This window comes from Hyaloscypha bicolor (assembly GCF_002865645.1).
Source record: "Hyaloscypha bicolor E unplaced genomic scaffold K444scaffold_118, whole genome shotgun sequence".
NCBI lineage: Eukaryota > Fungi > Ascomycota > Leotiomycetes > Helotiales > Hyaloscyphaceae > Hyaloscypha > Hyaloscypha bicolor.
The window spans coordinates 1,936,089-1,952,169 of record NW_020194620.1 but is presented as its reverse complement, the minus strand read 5'-3'; the positions used below and the strand labels follow the sequence as shown (position 1 = coordinate 1,952,169).

At 46.1% G+C, this 16,081-nt stretch overlaps 3 protein-coding genes across 3 annotated transcripts; 1 reads left to right on the top strand and 2 right to left on the bottom strand.

Annotated features, from left to right (window-relative positions):
• Positions 1-1,421: 1,421 nt before the first annotated feature.
• Positions 1,422-5,490, bottom strand: K444DRAFT_666200 (uncharacterized protein; the record flags this gene model as incomplete). The annotated part of the gene is made up of 3 exons (XM_024887162.1): positions 1,422-4,142; positions 4,195-4,708; positions 4,840-5,490. The coding sequence occupies 3 exons, from the start codon at positions 5,488-5,490 to the stop codon at positions 1,513-1,515; spliced, it is 3,795 nt and encodes a 1,264-aa protein (XP_024733517.1). The 3' UTR covers positions 1,422-1,512.
• Positions 5,491-7,904: 2,414 nt separating this feature from the next.
• Positions 7,905-8,629, bottom strand: K444DRAFT_645266 (ras-domain-containing protein; the record flags this gene model as incomplete). The annotated part of the gene is made up of 2 exons (XM_024885071.1): positions 7,905-8,513; positions 8,564-8,629. 2 exons carry the CDS (start codon positions 8,627-8,629, stop codon positions 7,905-7,907), a joined length of 675 nt encoding a protein of 224 aa, XP_024733516.1.
• Positions 8,630-12,041: 3,412 nt separating this feature from the next.
• On the top strand, positions 12,042-14,366 carry K444DRAFT_633003 (uncharacterized protein; the record flags this gene model as incomplete). The annotated part of the gene is made up of 1 exon (XM_024883544.1): positions 12,042-14,366. The coding sequence occupies one exon, from the start codon at positions 12,042-12,044 to the stop codon at positions 14,364-14,366; it is 2,325 nt and encodes a 774-aa protein (XP_024733515.1).
• Positions 14,367-16,081: the final 1,715 nt, after the last annotated feature.

Here is a 16,081-nt window from a genome sequence, read left to right as displayed (position 1 = left end):
ATAATTAGCCTCCTTTAGGGGTATAAAAGCGAGGGAATTTCCTACATAATACTATCTTTCTTTCTTTATCAGCTTTATACTTACTTCTCTTTAATTAATTGTTAATTAATCTGATCAATCAATTACTCTCTCTGATGTGCGTATGTGACGGCCAATCCAATAGCTAGAAGCGGCCCATCCTGAATAGAAAATGCAGTTCCATGGCTACCAACGTCTGTTTTAGCAGACCAATCAACCGATCGACGTCGTCATAGGGTCGAAAACCCAAATGCTGGTATCACAAACTCGATCAACGCTGCGAATTGGACACTTAACAGTGCATTGGATCCCTCGCCGCTAGTGCCCGGACACAGTCCCAGTGGCAACCAGAGCTCATTATTAGATGAGTGGCAGTTCCCTATCCTCGATGTAAATGCTGCTACCAGTTTCGACAGCAGGACGAATTGCACAGTTGATGAACTTTTTCACAACGAGTCCAGCCAACCGTCTCAACATTCGAGTCCTGGCGCAGACTCAGCGACTCGTGGACCTCAAATTCCCATGCAAGCCGGTGATCAGGTTCGATCTAGTCTGCAAAATCCCCAAGGAGGTTCTTTCAATCAACAAAATCGTGCAGGCCAATTTGTGGCAAGACCTGGTCAACAACCACCACCGATAATGGATGCAAACATGAACAGGCAACAGCTAGGCGTCAACCATATATGATACCGCAGGTAGCGCAGCAGCAGCAGCAGAGACAACAGGAAGGGGTACCTTGGAATCCAAAGCCGGATTCAATCCAACAGCTAATCCTAACTGCCTTATACCAACAAGCTGAAGCTCTCAGTGGCTGACAAGCGATGGTTCTGCCCAATGAACGCGGGGGTAATATATATAATGTGTAAGTTCTCGCTTCATAGGGTGATCCATGTTGTGTGTTCTGTGGTTGATTGACGTAATCATTTTAGATTTGAAAGACTTCGTTTGGCTAGTCAATACAGTTCTATGCCTCCAACAATTCCACGAATGACCGAAATTGTGATCAGATTCGAGAAGGAAATCTTCCAGAAGTCTCCAAACAAAGTACGGAATACGGAATTAAGCCCCCGAAACACTGGCTAAAAAACAATCACAGGCACAATATAAATATTAGATCCAATTGAAGCTGTAGCAAATGAGTGAGAGACAAGATCATCTGGCCAGCATTCAACAACATCAGAGGCAACTACAGATCCAAGCTGCAGCTCAAGAGATGATAAACCAAAATTCTATGTAGGGGCAAGGACATACTTGGGCGTTAAATCGGGGAATGATCCGCCACGGACATTTTAAAAAAGATGGTTTTTGCTGAGGTCGGGAATGGGGGTATTGTGTACACGCCAGTGGCAAACATAAGTGATGGTGGGAAGCTTGGCTGTATTAGCTTGTCGGTTTGACTGAATGTTCTAACTTGTAGCAATCGTGGTCTTATTCAGAAGCGCAGAGTTCTTGCGCGGGTTATGTTTATAGGATCATGTTTTACTCCATTTAGTCTTATGTAATCTCCTTCAGAAGCTGTCGATTGAGTTCCCGATATTCCTGGTCTACTTCCTTGTATCTTGACAGAAGCCATTCTTCGTATCGTTTGCCCTCGTCGTAGTGCCAATGTTGGCCACGGGAATTCTTCGAACACACTTCTGCCAACCCACCGTGTGCCAGATTTTTTTTGAAATTCGTCCACTGCTCTACATCGCACTTCATTTCTTTCATTACCTCTGTTTCATCGAACTCAAACAATATTCTTCCATCTCTGTGAGTTGTATCTCCCAGTATTTGAGACAATCGTTCTTTCAAAGGGCTCTGAGCTGCTTCAATGGGAGTTTGCCCAAAGATGTCTCTCGTTCTTAGTAGTCTTTGAACGCTACCGGTGAGTCCTCGCTTATCAAAATCGACTATGGTCTCTATGAAGATATTGATCAAATTATCATAATTGGAACGGACAGCCATCGACATGACCGGCCTGAGAAACTTATCGCCTTCTTCAAAATCAAGATGAAGATCAAATATGGTGAATCTTTTTGCAAGAAGAATTCGTATGATTTCCAGACGATTTTTTCTAGTCTCCGTATTCTTTTCAAGGCGTCGCACGAATAACATGCGCACAACGGCAACGCCCAGAGTAGATCGTTGCCCCTGGAGAAGTTTTTCGCCGTTTTCAAGCAGTTTGGCGACCACTCGGGCAGAGCCCATGTAAATAGCTTCGAAAAGTTCACGACCTCCGTTCGTCCCTTTAATCTGGGCGGGAAAGAGGTCAACAAGTTGGTCGATCATTTTGGGTGCACGTACAGTACGTCCTATCCAGAATTGGAGGAGAGTTCGTCCCGTAAGATTGCACTGTTGAAGATCAATGAGGGCTTGAATGTCGGCGAGCCTGAGTAGTTCTGACAATTCAAAATCGACAATGACGAATCCCGGCATCGCGGATGGACGATCGCAGCATAGGCCGCTAAAATGATAGTGGTTCCCCCAAGTGATTAGAGATGGGGCAAGCCGATTCCATATTCTGTACGAGTCTGCCAAGATGAATTTCTTTGTCTTTTCCACGAGTGAGCAATTTGGATCTTCTTTAAAAGCCTGTTTGCAGTGCTCTGGCCATTCTAAAAGACTGTACTTGAGGAATATTGACATCTCTTGGGGTGGAGGGACTACTGGATGATCGTCGCAAGCTTTGATTCGCGAAAAACAGAGTGACGCCGCTTCTGAATGTTGAGCCAGCACTGTAAAATTGATGCTAGAGGCTCTTTCCATCAAGAACTCGAGGACGGACGCATGAGCCCATTGGAAAACAAGTCCGTCCAAAGCTTTGCCACAATATTCACGACTCCCCGATCTTGACGGCTCGGTGACGAAACCAACCAATATTCTTCGAATGTTGTCGGGGCTGAGTTCCTCGACTAATGGCTCGCTTGTGTTGATGGCTTCCGCTAAATCGCTAGCAGTCATCTCTATATTCGAGCAAGCCATTAGTCGAAACATCTTGAGTGCACGCTCAAGATTTGGACCCGAACGCTGAAGAAGCCAGAAAAGCCTTTCGTATTCGTCGTAAAGTGTTTGGTGCTTGGTATGGCTTTGAAGATTATTCAAGTGGACTGTGATCTCGTCCGATGTTTTGAAGGATGTTTTCCCGAAGAATTCAAGCTGGATCTCAATCCATCTAAAAGAACCACCGCCCTTTTCCTTCAACAATTCTTTAAGCCGTTCAGAATGCCCATTTGGAGAAGTGGCGAATTTAGAGGCTCTTAAGGTTCGACAAATGCTATCGATCTCACGGTTGATATATTCTTCTTGATCTTGTTTCGCATCCTCTGGATTTGTTGCAATTTTCCGGCATCCTTTGAAGAAATCGTCGATCGTGAGGTCATCTCTGCTCGCTAGCATGACATGCAAGGGCTTCGAAACGGCCTTTGCGTCCTGGATCAGATCTAATAATTTCTGCAGTTCCTTCAACAGTCCATAAGGATCCTCACATTCATCTATTGCGTCAATCATGATATATGTTTCGCGGAGACCAATCAATCGGGATAGCAGTTGTCGACATTCTCCGATAGTCAAACAAGTATCATTGCTGTCTTCAGCCTTGAACTTGTAATATTCGCTTTTAATTGATGGATCGAGCTCTTCAATTGTCTTATCCCAGGATAACTGGCGAAGTATGGAACTAAGGCAAGTTTCGACCGTGACAGATGTTATTGAAGCCCCGGCGGTCTTTCGGAAGAAGAAAATTGCCAAGCGGCTACCAAAGATTTCGACCGTTGCAGATCTTTTCAATTGTTGCACAGCACGCGCCACTAAAGTTGTCTTTCCGGTACCCATGATTCCTCTTAGCCAGAGGACAGAGCTCGCCCCGGAGCTTGACCACTCTTGAAAGTCCTTATGGTCGATGAGCCACTGACCGTGGTCGCTGTATTTCTCAAGTACTCCAGTTTTTTCGAGTATGTTCTGATACGAACCTCGAATATCATACTCAGATATCCATCTCAATATTTCGCTTGACTTGTCGTGAGATTCTTTCTTCATAGTAATCTCGCTTCGGACATTGTTACAATTTGTTTCGAGAGACTTGATCTTCGCGTGGGAGTTCTTCCACTCGGTCTGAGCAGGAACGACTCCCCCTATAATCTTACCTACCGAGTTGAAGTCAGTAATGATTCGGAGAGAGACTCCTAAGATACTTACGAACTTGATTTCTGTCCAACCAGGTCAGAATGGTGCCAAATAGCACTATAATATCCTCATAGAGGCCCACAATCTGATCACTGAGTTTTGCATAGAGCTTATTTAATCTTTGATCCGAGTTTTTCGAGATCTGATGATTCTCGACCCCGGTCCACACTGCCACAATTCCGGCAAGTTCTAATGTGATCGTAAGCGCGGCTTGGCATTCTTCAGTGTTGTTATCAAACACCGAAACAACGGTGTAAACCCCGCCAAGCACGATAGGGGCAATTCCATGAGGATCCAGCCGCGCAAGACCCATAGCCAAGTCTTTGGTTGACATCAAGAATCTGACTGACCGAACCTTGGCTATACTCATGCTTCTTAATGCCCGAGATATTGCACTATTCGCTGAGGATTCGGAAACTTCGTTTTCGGCTTGAGATTTCTTCTGCCTCTCACTCAGGATCTGTGCCAAATCAGAGGTCACGCCACTTCCATTAGGATTTTGAGCAGATTTTTGAAGGCAGTGAAGCTGAAAATTGTCAGTAAGCATTAAGGCAGCATTCATTCTGATCTTGGTTGAAGCAAATCATCCTTCATGTTGACGGCTACACAGCGCGTGCTTTATTCAATTGAGATATGCTTGTCAAATCTCTTACTCACATATTTAGATTGTTCTTTTCGAGCCTCCACATTTTCGCACGCTTTTCCCCAAAGACTTCGCGTTTCTTCTTCACTGGGAAAAGACGAAGCAGCCTTTCTGTCTGAGATGGAGTGTAACGAAATCGGGCCTGGATCAGAACTCTCAGCCTCCTTTGGATAGATATTCGATATATCTGAAGTTGATGCCCGGTTTGCTGTCGTGTTTGTGCGAAGATTTCCAGGGACATCGCTTAAGTTGGAACTTTTTCCACTGTCTAGATCATGATTGGCAATTTCTAGCTCAACGATTCGAGGGGAAGTAGCATTGGCTCGATCAATATAGGTAGAACCTTGAGCTGGAATTTCTTGCTCGGCGGTAGCCACAGAATGAGGATCTGCAACGATGTCCTCGTCATCCGCTGGAAGTTTCCTGACAGGAATTTCTGTCACGTGCCGAGTGGTAAAGTCACTACCGTCCTCAGAGACATCGTGCGCGGACAACTCAGCACCAGGAAGAGCAGTTCCCTCATCAGTTGGTTTTGGCTTCCCAGGTCGAATAATCTTCAATACAGACAATTTCTCGATGATTTTTCGCACTTTGACTCCTACTTGGAGACCCTTGGAGTCTTTTGATGGCGGAACTGCCTTTCTAGGCGGTGAGACTTTGCCCATGGTGGTGGAACAGTCGCTGAAGCCGCTAAGAGTTCGAAATATTAATCCGGATAGCTCGCGAAGAGATTTCAAGTGCTTCTTCTGGCCATTGTTCAAATAACATGAAGAAGTTGGCAAGGCTGAATTCGCAAGTTCTAATTATTCGTGGCGCACATTATCAGCACCGTGCAGCTCGACATGCAGCTCGACATGCAGCGTGCATGAGCGCTCGTGCAATGAGAGGGACAGAGAAAGCTGTCATCAGACCACACGTGCATAAATTTGAGCTCGTACCATGTATCATTGGCTCCAATGGAGTTCTTCTGCTCCGTCTTCTGCCAACTTCAGAGGACGCAGCTGAGGTTGAGTATCGACTAATCCGCACGTAGCGTGCTCGATGTAGTAAAATTCCTGAATATGAGCATAAAATCCGATAAGGAAACTATAGCCGAAGTATATAAGAGGCCAAAATAGGCTCTATTATAGTACTTAGGATCCTTAGGCTCTGCTCAGGCTCTGCTCAGGCTCTGCTCAGGCTTGCTCACCCTCGGCTCAGGTATACTCACCCTTAGCTCAGGTTAAAGCAGCAGTTGCTCACGTCCGCAGACTAAAACGGAACGAGCGAAAGGGAAAATTAATCCTGAGTCTAGGGGTATCGAGCGTCGAAATCGCACCCTCATTGTTTCTTTCCGTGTTCGTCTTCGCCTCTGTACCGTATACTGATAGGTTTGCATAACGGCTGTCGAAATTTTCCTCGCTTTCAAGTATCTCTCTGCTGTCACACTGTCTCCCTCCTCCCTCCACTTTCTCACCTTCAAGCGTCGCCCAGACCAGGTGCTCCAGAAAACTTCCGACCCATTACTCAACCCCGCAAAGAACACCCGAAGAGCAGCATTCCTTCTCTTCACAAGCCAACTCAAACCCCCTAAGCAGTGATGTCCGCGTACAACGCTTTTGACGATCATACTTTTTCTTGCGCCATGCATGAAGTGTATTCATCTCAGAGACGGCTCAAGTCGCTCAAGTCATTCATTCACTTACCAATCAACTGTCATTACAACGTTTGGATGTGCTAAACGGCTTTCTTCCTTGCCAGGGATAGGCAACGAATGGCTGCTTGTGATCATCTGCATTGGAGAGATGGCTCTCCTCCTCGGGAATGAAGTATAATCCTCCACCTTCAGCAGTGAGACGGGCAGTGGCAATAGTGTTCCCCCACTGGCATGTTTCCTCTTCCTAGCCTATTGTCTCACATGATCAGCACCGCCATTGCTCAGTATGGATTCACGACTCCAGCCAATTGGATGGGCCGTATTATCAATACAGGCAAGAGGATCTCAGGGTCGTATGGAGGACTCAACTAGGGCCAATCAAGTATATTGTCAACTATACAGAATAAACTATGAGGTCATTCAGCCCAAATATAGGGTCAACAGGTGAGACGTGCTTGAAACAAGTGCTAGGCACCATAAGAACCCCAGGCTGCCAGGCACGGTTCAGGCACGGTTCACGTCTGCTCACCCACAGCTCAGGCTAAAGCAGCAGAAACCGGTCCAAAGACGGAAACTAGCACCCCATCGCAAATGATATTTGGCGACCAACCACAAGTGGGTAGTACGGAGGGTAGCTGGCCACGTTCGCCTAGTTCTCATACGGTTCTCGATCTCCGTGGCGTAGGCTGTCATTGCCATCTCATTATAACCTTTCGTTGCCGTTATAAGGAACTTCTTCCGGGGGCATGTCTAAGAAGCCTTGGATTTGACTGAGTTGAACAGATGGGTTGTTGAAATTGCTCGAACCAGAGATATAGGTGTCCTTGACTGAATCGAGACATAGGGAGAGAATAATTATCCTGGGTCTGAGGGGAGCACATTCTGTCTTAGGACCAGTCATTTTCAGCTGGTAGGCTCAAAGCACTGTTGCAAAATGACGTGAGGCCGCCTTGAGACGGTGATGGAGAGTCCGTGCGAGCTTGGGGAACTCTTAGAGAAGATGAAATAGTAGGTACCGGCCTATTCAAACCAGGGAATCCTTGACGTTGGTTTGGAAGAGATGCAGCGGTAATAAAAAAAAGCCTCTTTCAGGCTCATGGATAAAGGGTTGCATTGACTGCTCTCCAAGAGAAGGAGCTTGACTCGGGTCTCAGAGAAAGGTATCAAGGTTGTCCATCCATGAGTTGTCCATCTTGGATAGAGCCTCTTGCGAAACCAATGTCCTGGCCGTAATCTCGTCTGCGTGGCCCTTGGGCGTGCCGCGCGCCGCTCTCGTGCCCGAGTTTCAGAGTCTAACTGCCTTGTCCGCCGGTCCTGTTGAGGAGCGACTGCCAAACCATTCAAGTACTGTTGGTAATACGGTTTTTAGGGTGGTAATTTCGGGGATCTTCCGCGGGTAGAAGGAACGGCTGCCGAATCATTCAAGTACTGTTCGCAGTACGGTCACTGAGGAGGTGGCTTCGCAGGCTTTCCCCTCCTTACAATATCCAATAGCGAAATTGTTCGCCTAGGAAGCTTCCCCTTGAAACGCTGTTCCTGGTATTGCTTAAGTACTGTATTCAGCATCCGTTGTCGGCGTATTTGCCTCACAATATCGTAAAATGCCTTTTCAACATTAGTGCCGTTCTTTGGCGAAGCCTCCACAAATTCACACCCAAGTTCCCTCGCCAGTGCATGTCCTTCTTGTGTCGATACTTCACGTTCGGTGATACGGTCGCTGTTGTTTCCCACTAGCGTTATCGGAAGGCCCTCGGCAAGAGATGATATGGGTGTGCCAGGATACGAAGCTGAAGACGCTGAGGATTCTTTTACCCTGATAATCTGGTTGTGAAACCGCTGAGTGCGTGCGAATGAAGATAGACTCGAGATGCTATAAACTAAGATAAAACCTTCACCATCCCTGATCCATTGATCTTGGAGGGCGGTATATTCTTCATAGCCCGCTGTGTCCATAACTTCTAGCAAGCAGGTTTGACCATCGATAACAACTTGCTTTCTGTATGAGTCCCCGATTGTCGGGTCCCATGATTGAGTGGGGATGCTAAGGGTCAACTGGATAGTGTGTCAGCAGTTATGTCAAGACTTAGCGCACCGAAACCAACCGCAGTGCTAAGCTCTGTCTTTCCAACACCTCCATCTCCCAGCATAACTAATCTATACAGCGCCATCTTACCGGCTGCAGAAGCGCCCTGGGACCGATCAGTGTATATTCGAGTATTTGGAGGACTGGCAGTTCTAGCTCCGAGTCCGCATACCTGTAATGATGCCTGCATAACAGGCGTCGCGGACATTTCCTTTCCCTGGGCCAGAGTAGCGCCTTGGGAGTGAGCCTCGGGAAGACATCCTACGAAACTGGGAGGCCAAGGAGGGCTGCTCTGCTGTCGAGCTTTCTTAAGCTCTGGTTTGGATACAGACCTTGGTTTCCCCGGGTTCCTACTCTTCTCCGCAGGGTGTATTTGTGTATGTAACCTCGCAAGCTCAGCCGCAGAGATACTGGCCTCGACTATAGTTGGGATCTGGTCGATGATACCCTGTTCAGGAGGGTCGTATGATGGGATAGGTGAAGCAGAAAATTCCTTGGGTAGAGATTCCAGCTCGTCTTCCACAAATGGTTGCATTGACAGTGGCAAGCGAGGGCAAGGACTTCGACTTCGACTGCACTGGCGGGAGACATCGTAGTCGAATTCGTTAGGTGTATACCATTCATTGTTGTATATCTCATTTAGATATAAGGGCAAAGCAATTGCTGATATTACAGACACCTCAGATAGACTCAAGCCAGAGAATATCGACCAAGCGTGGCTTCTCATAGCAGAGCTCGTAAATGATATATCTGACTTGAACTGTTCCGTTCTTCTGTATACTCTTGATGTTTCGAGGTCAACTTCAAATCCGGTTGAATCTCCTGTATAGCTGTCCGTTGCCAAAACGGATCCATCAAGGGTGAATGCTGCTATATAAGGCTCTAACAGAGAGGCTTGCTCAGCGTGTGGTTTGTCCTCTAGAATATCTGGCATATCATTGTTTCTGAAGCAGGATGTAAGGATACTTCTGGTCTCCAAAGTTTCTTCGATACTCTGTAATCGCAAAGAGATATCGTAATTACTTCTCAAAAGCTGTTCGACAAGACTTTGGAGTCTTTGTCGAGATTGTTCCGCTTCAATTTCTGATTTGCTAATATAGGGGTTAATTAATAATCGAGAACTAAAGTAGATGTTTTAATTGCTTACCACTGTACGATATTTAACATTAGAGACAAGGAGGATTTGTGACGCTCCAATCGTAGCAAAATACTGGTCACTATATCTTGTTTCCAAAGAGACATCAAACGCGACGTTATTGGCAATTTCCCCTTATCCTTAGCAATTGATGTAACCAAAGCCTCAAGCTCAGAAAAGGTGAGTACAGCCTCGGTCAGGATTGCAACGAGCTGTTCGACTCGAATCATGGAAATGCGTCCTCTTGGAGCTGAGTTTATTCCAAGAAGGAAAGCTTGTACCGCCGAAAGACATATCTCAAGTTCCCTGACTTGGGAAATCATTTGATCCATCATCTGGGGCACTTCACTAATGCTCTTCTTCACCGCTAAAAGGAGAACCACCACTTTCCCAGCCGAGCCCAAGAGTCCTACTAGGGAGGTCGCGGCGTCTAGGGGATTCATCATGAATAAAAGAGAGTGGCCACATCATCGGCTTCGTATGAGGAAATGGGTAGCAGAAGAAGAGAAAGAAAAGTCGGAACGGCAGATCATGCAACTTTCTTTTGGGGAGCCTTGCTGTGCGCCCGACCCCCACCCTAGGCTGCCTAGGCTGCATAAGCTAAAGCTTAGGAAGTGAAGCGATCCAATACGAAGGCGAGTAAGTGGAGAAAACCAACCCCTATTTCTTTCTCAGGTGATTGGCCCCTTAACCAGGGTTTCTTTTTTTCCTTCTTTTTTTGTGAATAGAGATGCGATGTTAATAATATAGTTAAATCATAAATTTTATAATTAGTTGTTTCGTTTTATATACTTTTATTAATAGGACCTGGAATTGGCCCTAAAGAAACACTTATTTACTTTCGTTTTACTATTCGAACTTTTAGCTAGTGGTAGGCATACCCGCGGAGCCTAAACAAGGCCCCCACCCCGCTTAATGGGCCTTAAGGAAGCCAAAAGGAGGCCCCTTCGGATACTAAAAATGGCTCTTTCATGCATGCTCAGACTTACTTAGCGAGCGCTCAGGCCGTGCTCAGGAATGCTCACCCATGGCTCAGGATAAAGCAGCAGCAGCTCAGGTCCAAAGACAGAAATTGAAAGTGATGATGTCGACGTTCCGGTGTGGGACTACCTGAACCGATCCCCATTTCGTGTGAACAAGGAACGTGGAAAGCAATGCTGGCTGAAGAGAATCTTCTTGCACTTCGCTTCTTGGAGATGGCGGCGACGGATGTCAATGCTTGAATCTCGGGTGTATTATGGTATTTGAAATGAGGAACTGGGAAGGGAAGGGTGTGTCACGTGCGCTCTTTTACCTCGAGTACCTAAATACGCGCAACACTTTTACCAAGAAGCTCAACGACAAGGAAGAGAAAGATAACAGACTGAAGTTGGTTGTCCTGCATGACATCGGCAAAGAATAAGAAAGACTGGGCGGAAAACCGATATTGGAGGAGAATAAAGTCACGGTTGTGAAAGCAGCCAAAGCGTCATTCACAGACCTTCATTACTTTACATTTAATGCTTTGTTGTTAGAGACAAGTTTGTTATTAAAGTCACACTTACTATCAAATATTTACTTTCAACGTTACGCAAAGAGTAAGTCTTTACGAAGCGCTGGACACAGAATCTCAATACATGGGTGGAGATTGAAAGACCAGAACCAAACATGTTGTGGGTGCGAAAAGAGGTTATCTAGGCCTAGAGCACCCTACAGGTAGCCTAGTATGTTCGACATTTTTGTGTTGGTTGAAAGGCTACTTGTCTCCTTTATATACCTTATATATACCACCGTACCCAAACTGACCTTTCAGGACTAGGGTATAGATACTTAGTTCCTCTCTACGCATCGACCACCAAGAGATGCTAGTGCCACTTGCTAAATTTAATCATATCTACGGCTTTTCATTTTCTTCGGAGGGGAGTTGCTGGAAATGAATGAGGGGGCAGATCCGTGCTCGCTTTCAAAGACTCATGATATCACGTGAGCATCTCGGTTAAAAAGAGGGGGCTCAGGGGTCTCTGTTTACTCGCCCGTTCCTAGTCAATATGTCCTTTGAAGCCCAAGGCCGTGACGAAGGACCAGTGCCAGTTGATGATTTGTCATTGATAGTTTTGATTCATGTTCACCAATCAGAAAAAGATCTAGCGTTGCTCTCGGACTGCCGATTTCTTTGTCAGTGAAGACGTGCATAATATTTGTCTTTATCCACAGGAATTATACTAAAAGAAGTTCTCTTTTACAATAGCATTGTTTTGAAGAACAGTGGACTACTTCTTACTTCTCACTCCTTCTACAAATTTGACAACTTGGTAAAAATGTCTAGTCTTTTATTGCCACTTGCTTTTGTCACGAAACCTACTCTCGGCTTCAATGCCTCAACATGTCTCAAAACAGCAAATTAGTAATTCATTTTGTCTGCGGGCATACAGAGACTACTATAATTGATGGCAAACGATCATCGCAACAGAATCGAAACCTCTGGTCCAGAATCAAGAAGTGGTCGTCATCAACACCAACTGGAACCAAACATCAGCAATCTGCTTCGCTCTGTGAACGATGTCGGAATATTGAGAGAAGACAAATTGAAGAAGCTGCGGAACTTCAATCTCAAATGGCTGCGAATGTTTCAAGGCAGCTGGCAGCACAAAAGCGACGACTGGCCGCACCACCAGCTCAAGGAGTCAATCAGACGATTGCCGCACTGGCCCTTCCTAATGACAAGGCGATCATCGAAGCATTACGAAGTGCACAGCTGAATTTTTGTGGCCAAGAAGAGCTAAAACTCGTTCACACTGTAGAGTGGCAAGGAGAAAAAGCTCTCAAGGTTCAACAAGACCTCGATCGCGTCATTGGATTCTGGGAGAAGTTCCATAATGAACACGCTGGTCGTGTCAAAGGAGTTACTTGCCGGAGTGGACCCAAGTTTTGCTCGCAATGTAAGGAGATGGAAACCTCTCTAGCCGATCCTTCATTCCGACGGCAATCAGGACTACCTGATGTCAAGCTGTCAGATGGCACATGGTATGGAACAAATGGTATTGCGGGGGATCCTTGGAGTACTGAGTGTCCATTTGAGCCTATCAAAGCTCCCATTGAGAGCATAAATACACGAGATGCTGTTCAGGAAGCGACCCCCGGCCCTGAAGCTGGGCCCGGAAATTCTCCCGCCGATACTCCCTCAGAATGTACTCTTGATAATCTATCAAGCATCCTCAGTCTCACATCCCGGACCGAAGTTCAAGAATGGACCAATCAAGTCAGTATCGAAGCACCTCAATCAGGCCCTCAACGTCAAGCGTATGATATCCAAAGACGTTCTCATATAAGAAGTTTGGGCCTTGCATACTTGGAGGTTCAGGAGACGAGACGGAAATCTCAACCTGAGAGAGAGCCTGGAGCTGAAGTGGGAAACCATAAAAGACCCCGCTCCGCCTCTCTCGATAACTTGGACTCAAAAACACTGAATTTCAAATTTCTTGGACCAAATTTGGATCAGACGCTACGCCGGCTTGCTTTTTCCGCAATGGCAAGAAGTCTTCCACCACTACCACCACAGGAAGAAGAAGAGCTCCAGACACTAGAATCTGATGATCACCACGCATGTCCAGCCGCAATCTCAAGCAACTATTCCCCTGGAACTTGGATTGACATAACTTTTGGGCAGTCCTATGTAGAGAAGGTCGAGTCTGCACAAACAAGCAGCCTGGGGCATGTGGGACCGCTTGAAACTGGCACCAGTACTGTTCTACGAGATACTCAAGTTAACTCAGATGCCATTTCTCTTCATAAGTCATCAGTGCAAACACCAACTCAATTGCCTCTGGGAGAACCCACTTTTGAACTTGAAGACACCACAGACTTGGAGCAAACACCAAGCCGGCCTCCAAGTCCCCGTTACCTCTCATCTCCCGACCCACCACCGATCAATCCTTTCTCCCCACTCGGAATTCAAGCTATTAAACAGATCCGAAATTACTTCCACATTCCATCCCATATTGAGCCATCCGGCTACCAAGAATATTTCTATGCTCGACCTCGGATTTTGAAATCAATGGAAAGGTTAGGAAGAGCATTTGCTTCTCGTAAATCCGCTCCCTCTGGACTGCTTGATGAACTCCCTTGGTTTCTGACGTCTGACCGGGAGAAGATCATCTTCCTCATAAACAGTGGAGATGAAGATATGCAGAAGAAGAAGGAGATCTCGGAACTTTCCAGTAGGGTCCAATGGCACGAGCTTGGTGACGACTCCAGCGGCTGGGAAGACGGAAATGAAGACGATGGTGATGAACTAGAAGCAAGACGCAAGGCTATTTCTGATGCAATCGCTGGAGAAATGTCCAACGAGCACCTCCATGCTCCTGTCTATCTTGGGTTTAAAGCTTCTAATCCAGATCCACCACGCCCAGACACACCGACTGGAGAGAGTCAAAGGCAGAACTCGTACAATCTAGAAGCTTCACTGAATTCTTACGAACCTCTTGATCACTCTTACTCAGACGACGAGGAGCAGGAAGAGATGCAATCAAACCTGGTAGCCATATCTGCTCCAATATCCGAGGATCCCGAATCGCTTCATAATGTCAAGGCTAGAAGCTTGCTAAGGAATGAGCTCGTTCTCAATGATGGAGGCGAGAACCAGGAGGATGGGCACTTGCTACCAGGAGGAGTGGAGGGGCTAATGAATGACCCCGTTTTCACTGATTGAGACCAGAGCTAAGAGGATGAGTACATGCTCCCAGGAGAGGAGGAAGGTGTAAGTCAAAGATAAGGTCGTCCTTGAAAGTAATGTGTTATGCCCGGAGCTTTTCGGAAGGTGGCTTGTTAATAGATCTCTTTGTAAATCCAAGAAAAAATATAAGCAAGCAATGCCTAGCTAAATCTCAGTGAAATCCATGCGAAGCAGCAGAGTTTAGGGTTTAAAATAATACATCGATGGCTTGCCGACCTTTCGGAGACCAAGTGATTGGTTCCGAACCCGAGCATACTCGGCCCCAACACTTCAAAGCGACACATTGTTCACAAACCAAAACATCAAAATATAGTCTCAATCAAGTTTCAGGACTTTGTGCTACTAGTCATCCTTATGCTGGGAGCAAAATTATAATTTTGGTGTGGCTTATAGATGAAGTATTGATGCCTGATCAAGGAGCCCGTCTGGGTGAGTCGCAACGTTCGACTTTCCTCGAAATGGGAGCGAATTGCGTCAACACATAGCCTATACATGGCCTGCAAAGCCATCTTTGGAGATCCTAGCATTGTACGACCAATTTCAGTTCATGCAGGAAGTACCTCAATATAATCGTGTGTAATCATCTCATTCGTCGGTGATGCCGCTCCAGGTTCCCAGTACTGGAGGACAGACTTGCATGTTGGCGATGGGCCGTTGAGATGTTGCTCCCAAACACCCCGGGATAACAGAATCCATGGAGGGGAGGTAGTTGCAGGAGGGAGCGGGGACAGGGCGTTGAATTCTTTTTGCTCCATTACGAACAGGCGTACAGAAAATGCTCAAGTACAGTCTCTTCTGTGCTTGCGACTCAAAATTCGAAGACCGAAGCTACGGAATTTGGCTGGAAATAATTCAAGGATCCAAAGCTGTTATCCACGGGGTATTGTCAAAAATGGGGTCCCCTACGGGATTTCTATTTCGGGAAATAGTGCCGCAGCATTCCCGTTTCTAGACTCCTGGTCGTTCCACTACGTTAAACATCATGGGAGCAGAAACAGCTCATTCCACATCCAGATTGCTGTAGAATCCGTGCGATCCGGTATAAGCAATGACTCAAATAGGAAACCCAATCCATCACACCTGATGTCCGTTGTGAGGGCTTAGCTTGGTTCTAAGCAAAGCCCTAGGAGCGAGCGATTATTTAAGGAACCTTGCCAAACGTAGCTTCTTAGAAATCAAGTCCTCTAGACCCTACCTCTCCTCCATGCAAAATCAATCGACCGGGTATCACCGCCCGTGCCTCGTTACGTGTGCCCATTATATTAAATAATGCTTCATAAACCATCTAACCTAGTTTTCCTTATTAGTTTATTCCTTATTTCTTTTATGGTTTTTAATAGTGGAGCTAGTTAGCGGCATTCCTTAATTAGTAAGAGTATTAATTCAATAAATAAGCACCTCCTCTTGCTTAGTAATAAGGCATTAGTACCAAAAAGAGTTAGTATCCTTCTTGGACTTAGTGGACTTAGCAAAGACTACGAATTCACTTAAATGGCGCCCCACGATTATACTTATACTCTCTAGCTATATTAGCGTAATTACTAAACTCCCCTCTTCGAATTGCAGCAATTGCATCATTAATATAACGTGATTTAATAAATTTATCGCGCATTTTGTCCTGGTGATAGGCGTGTCTCTTCGCGTGTTTTGGTGAGGTGTTCACGCCCGTTCGTCAATACGAGCGGTTTACC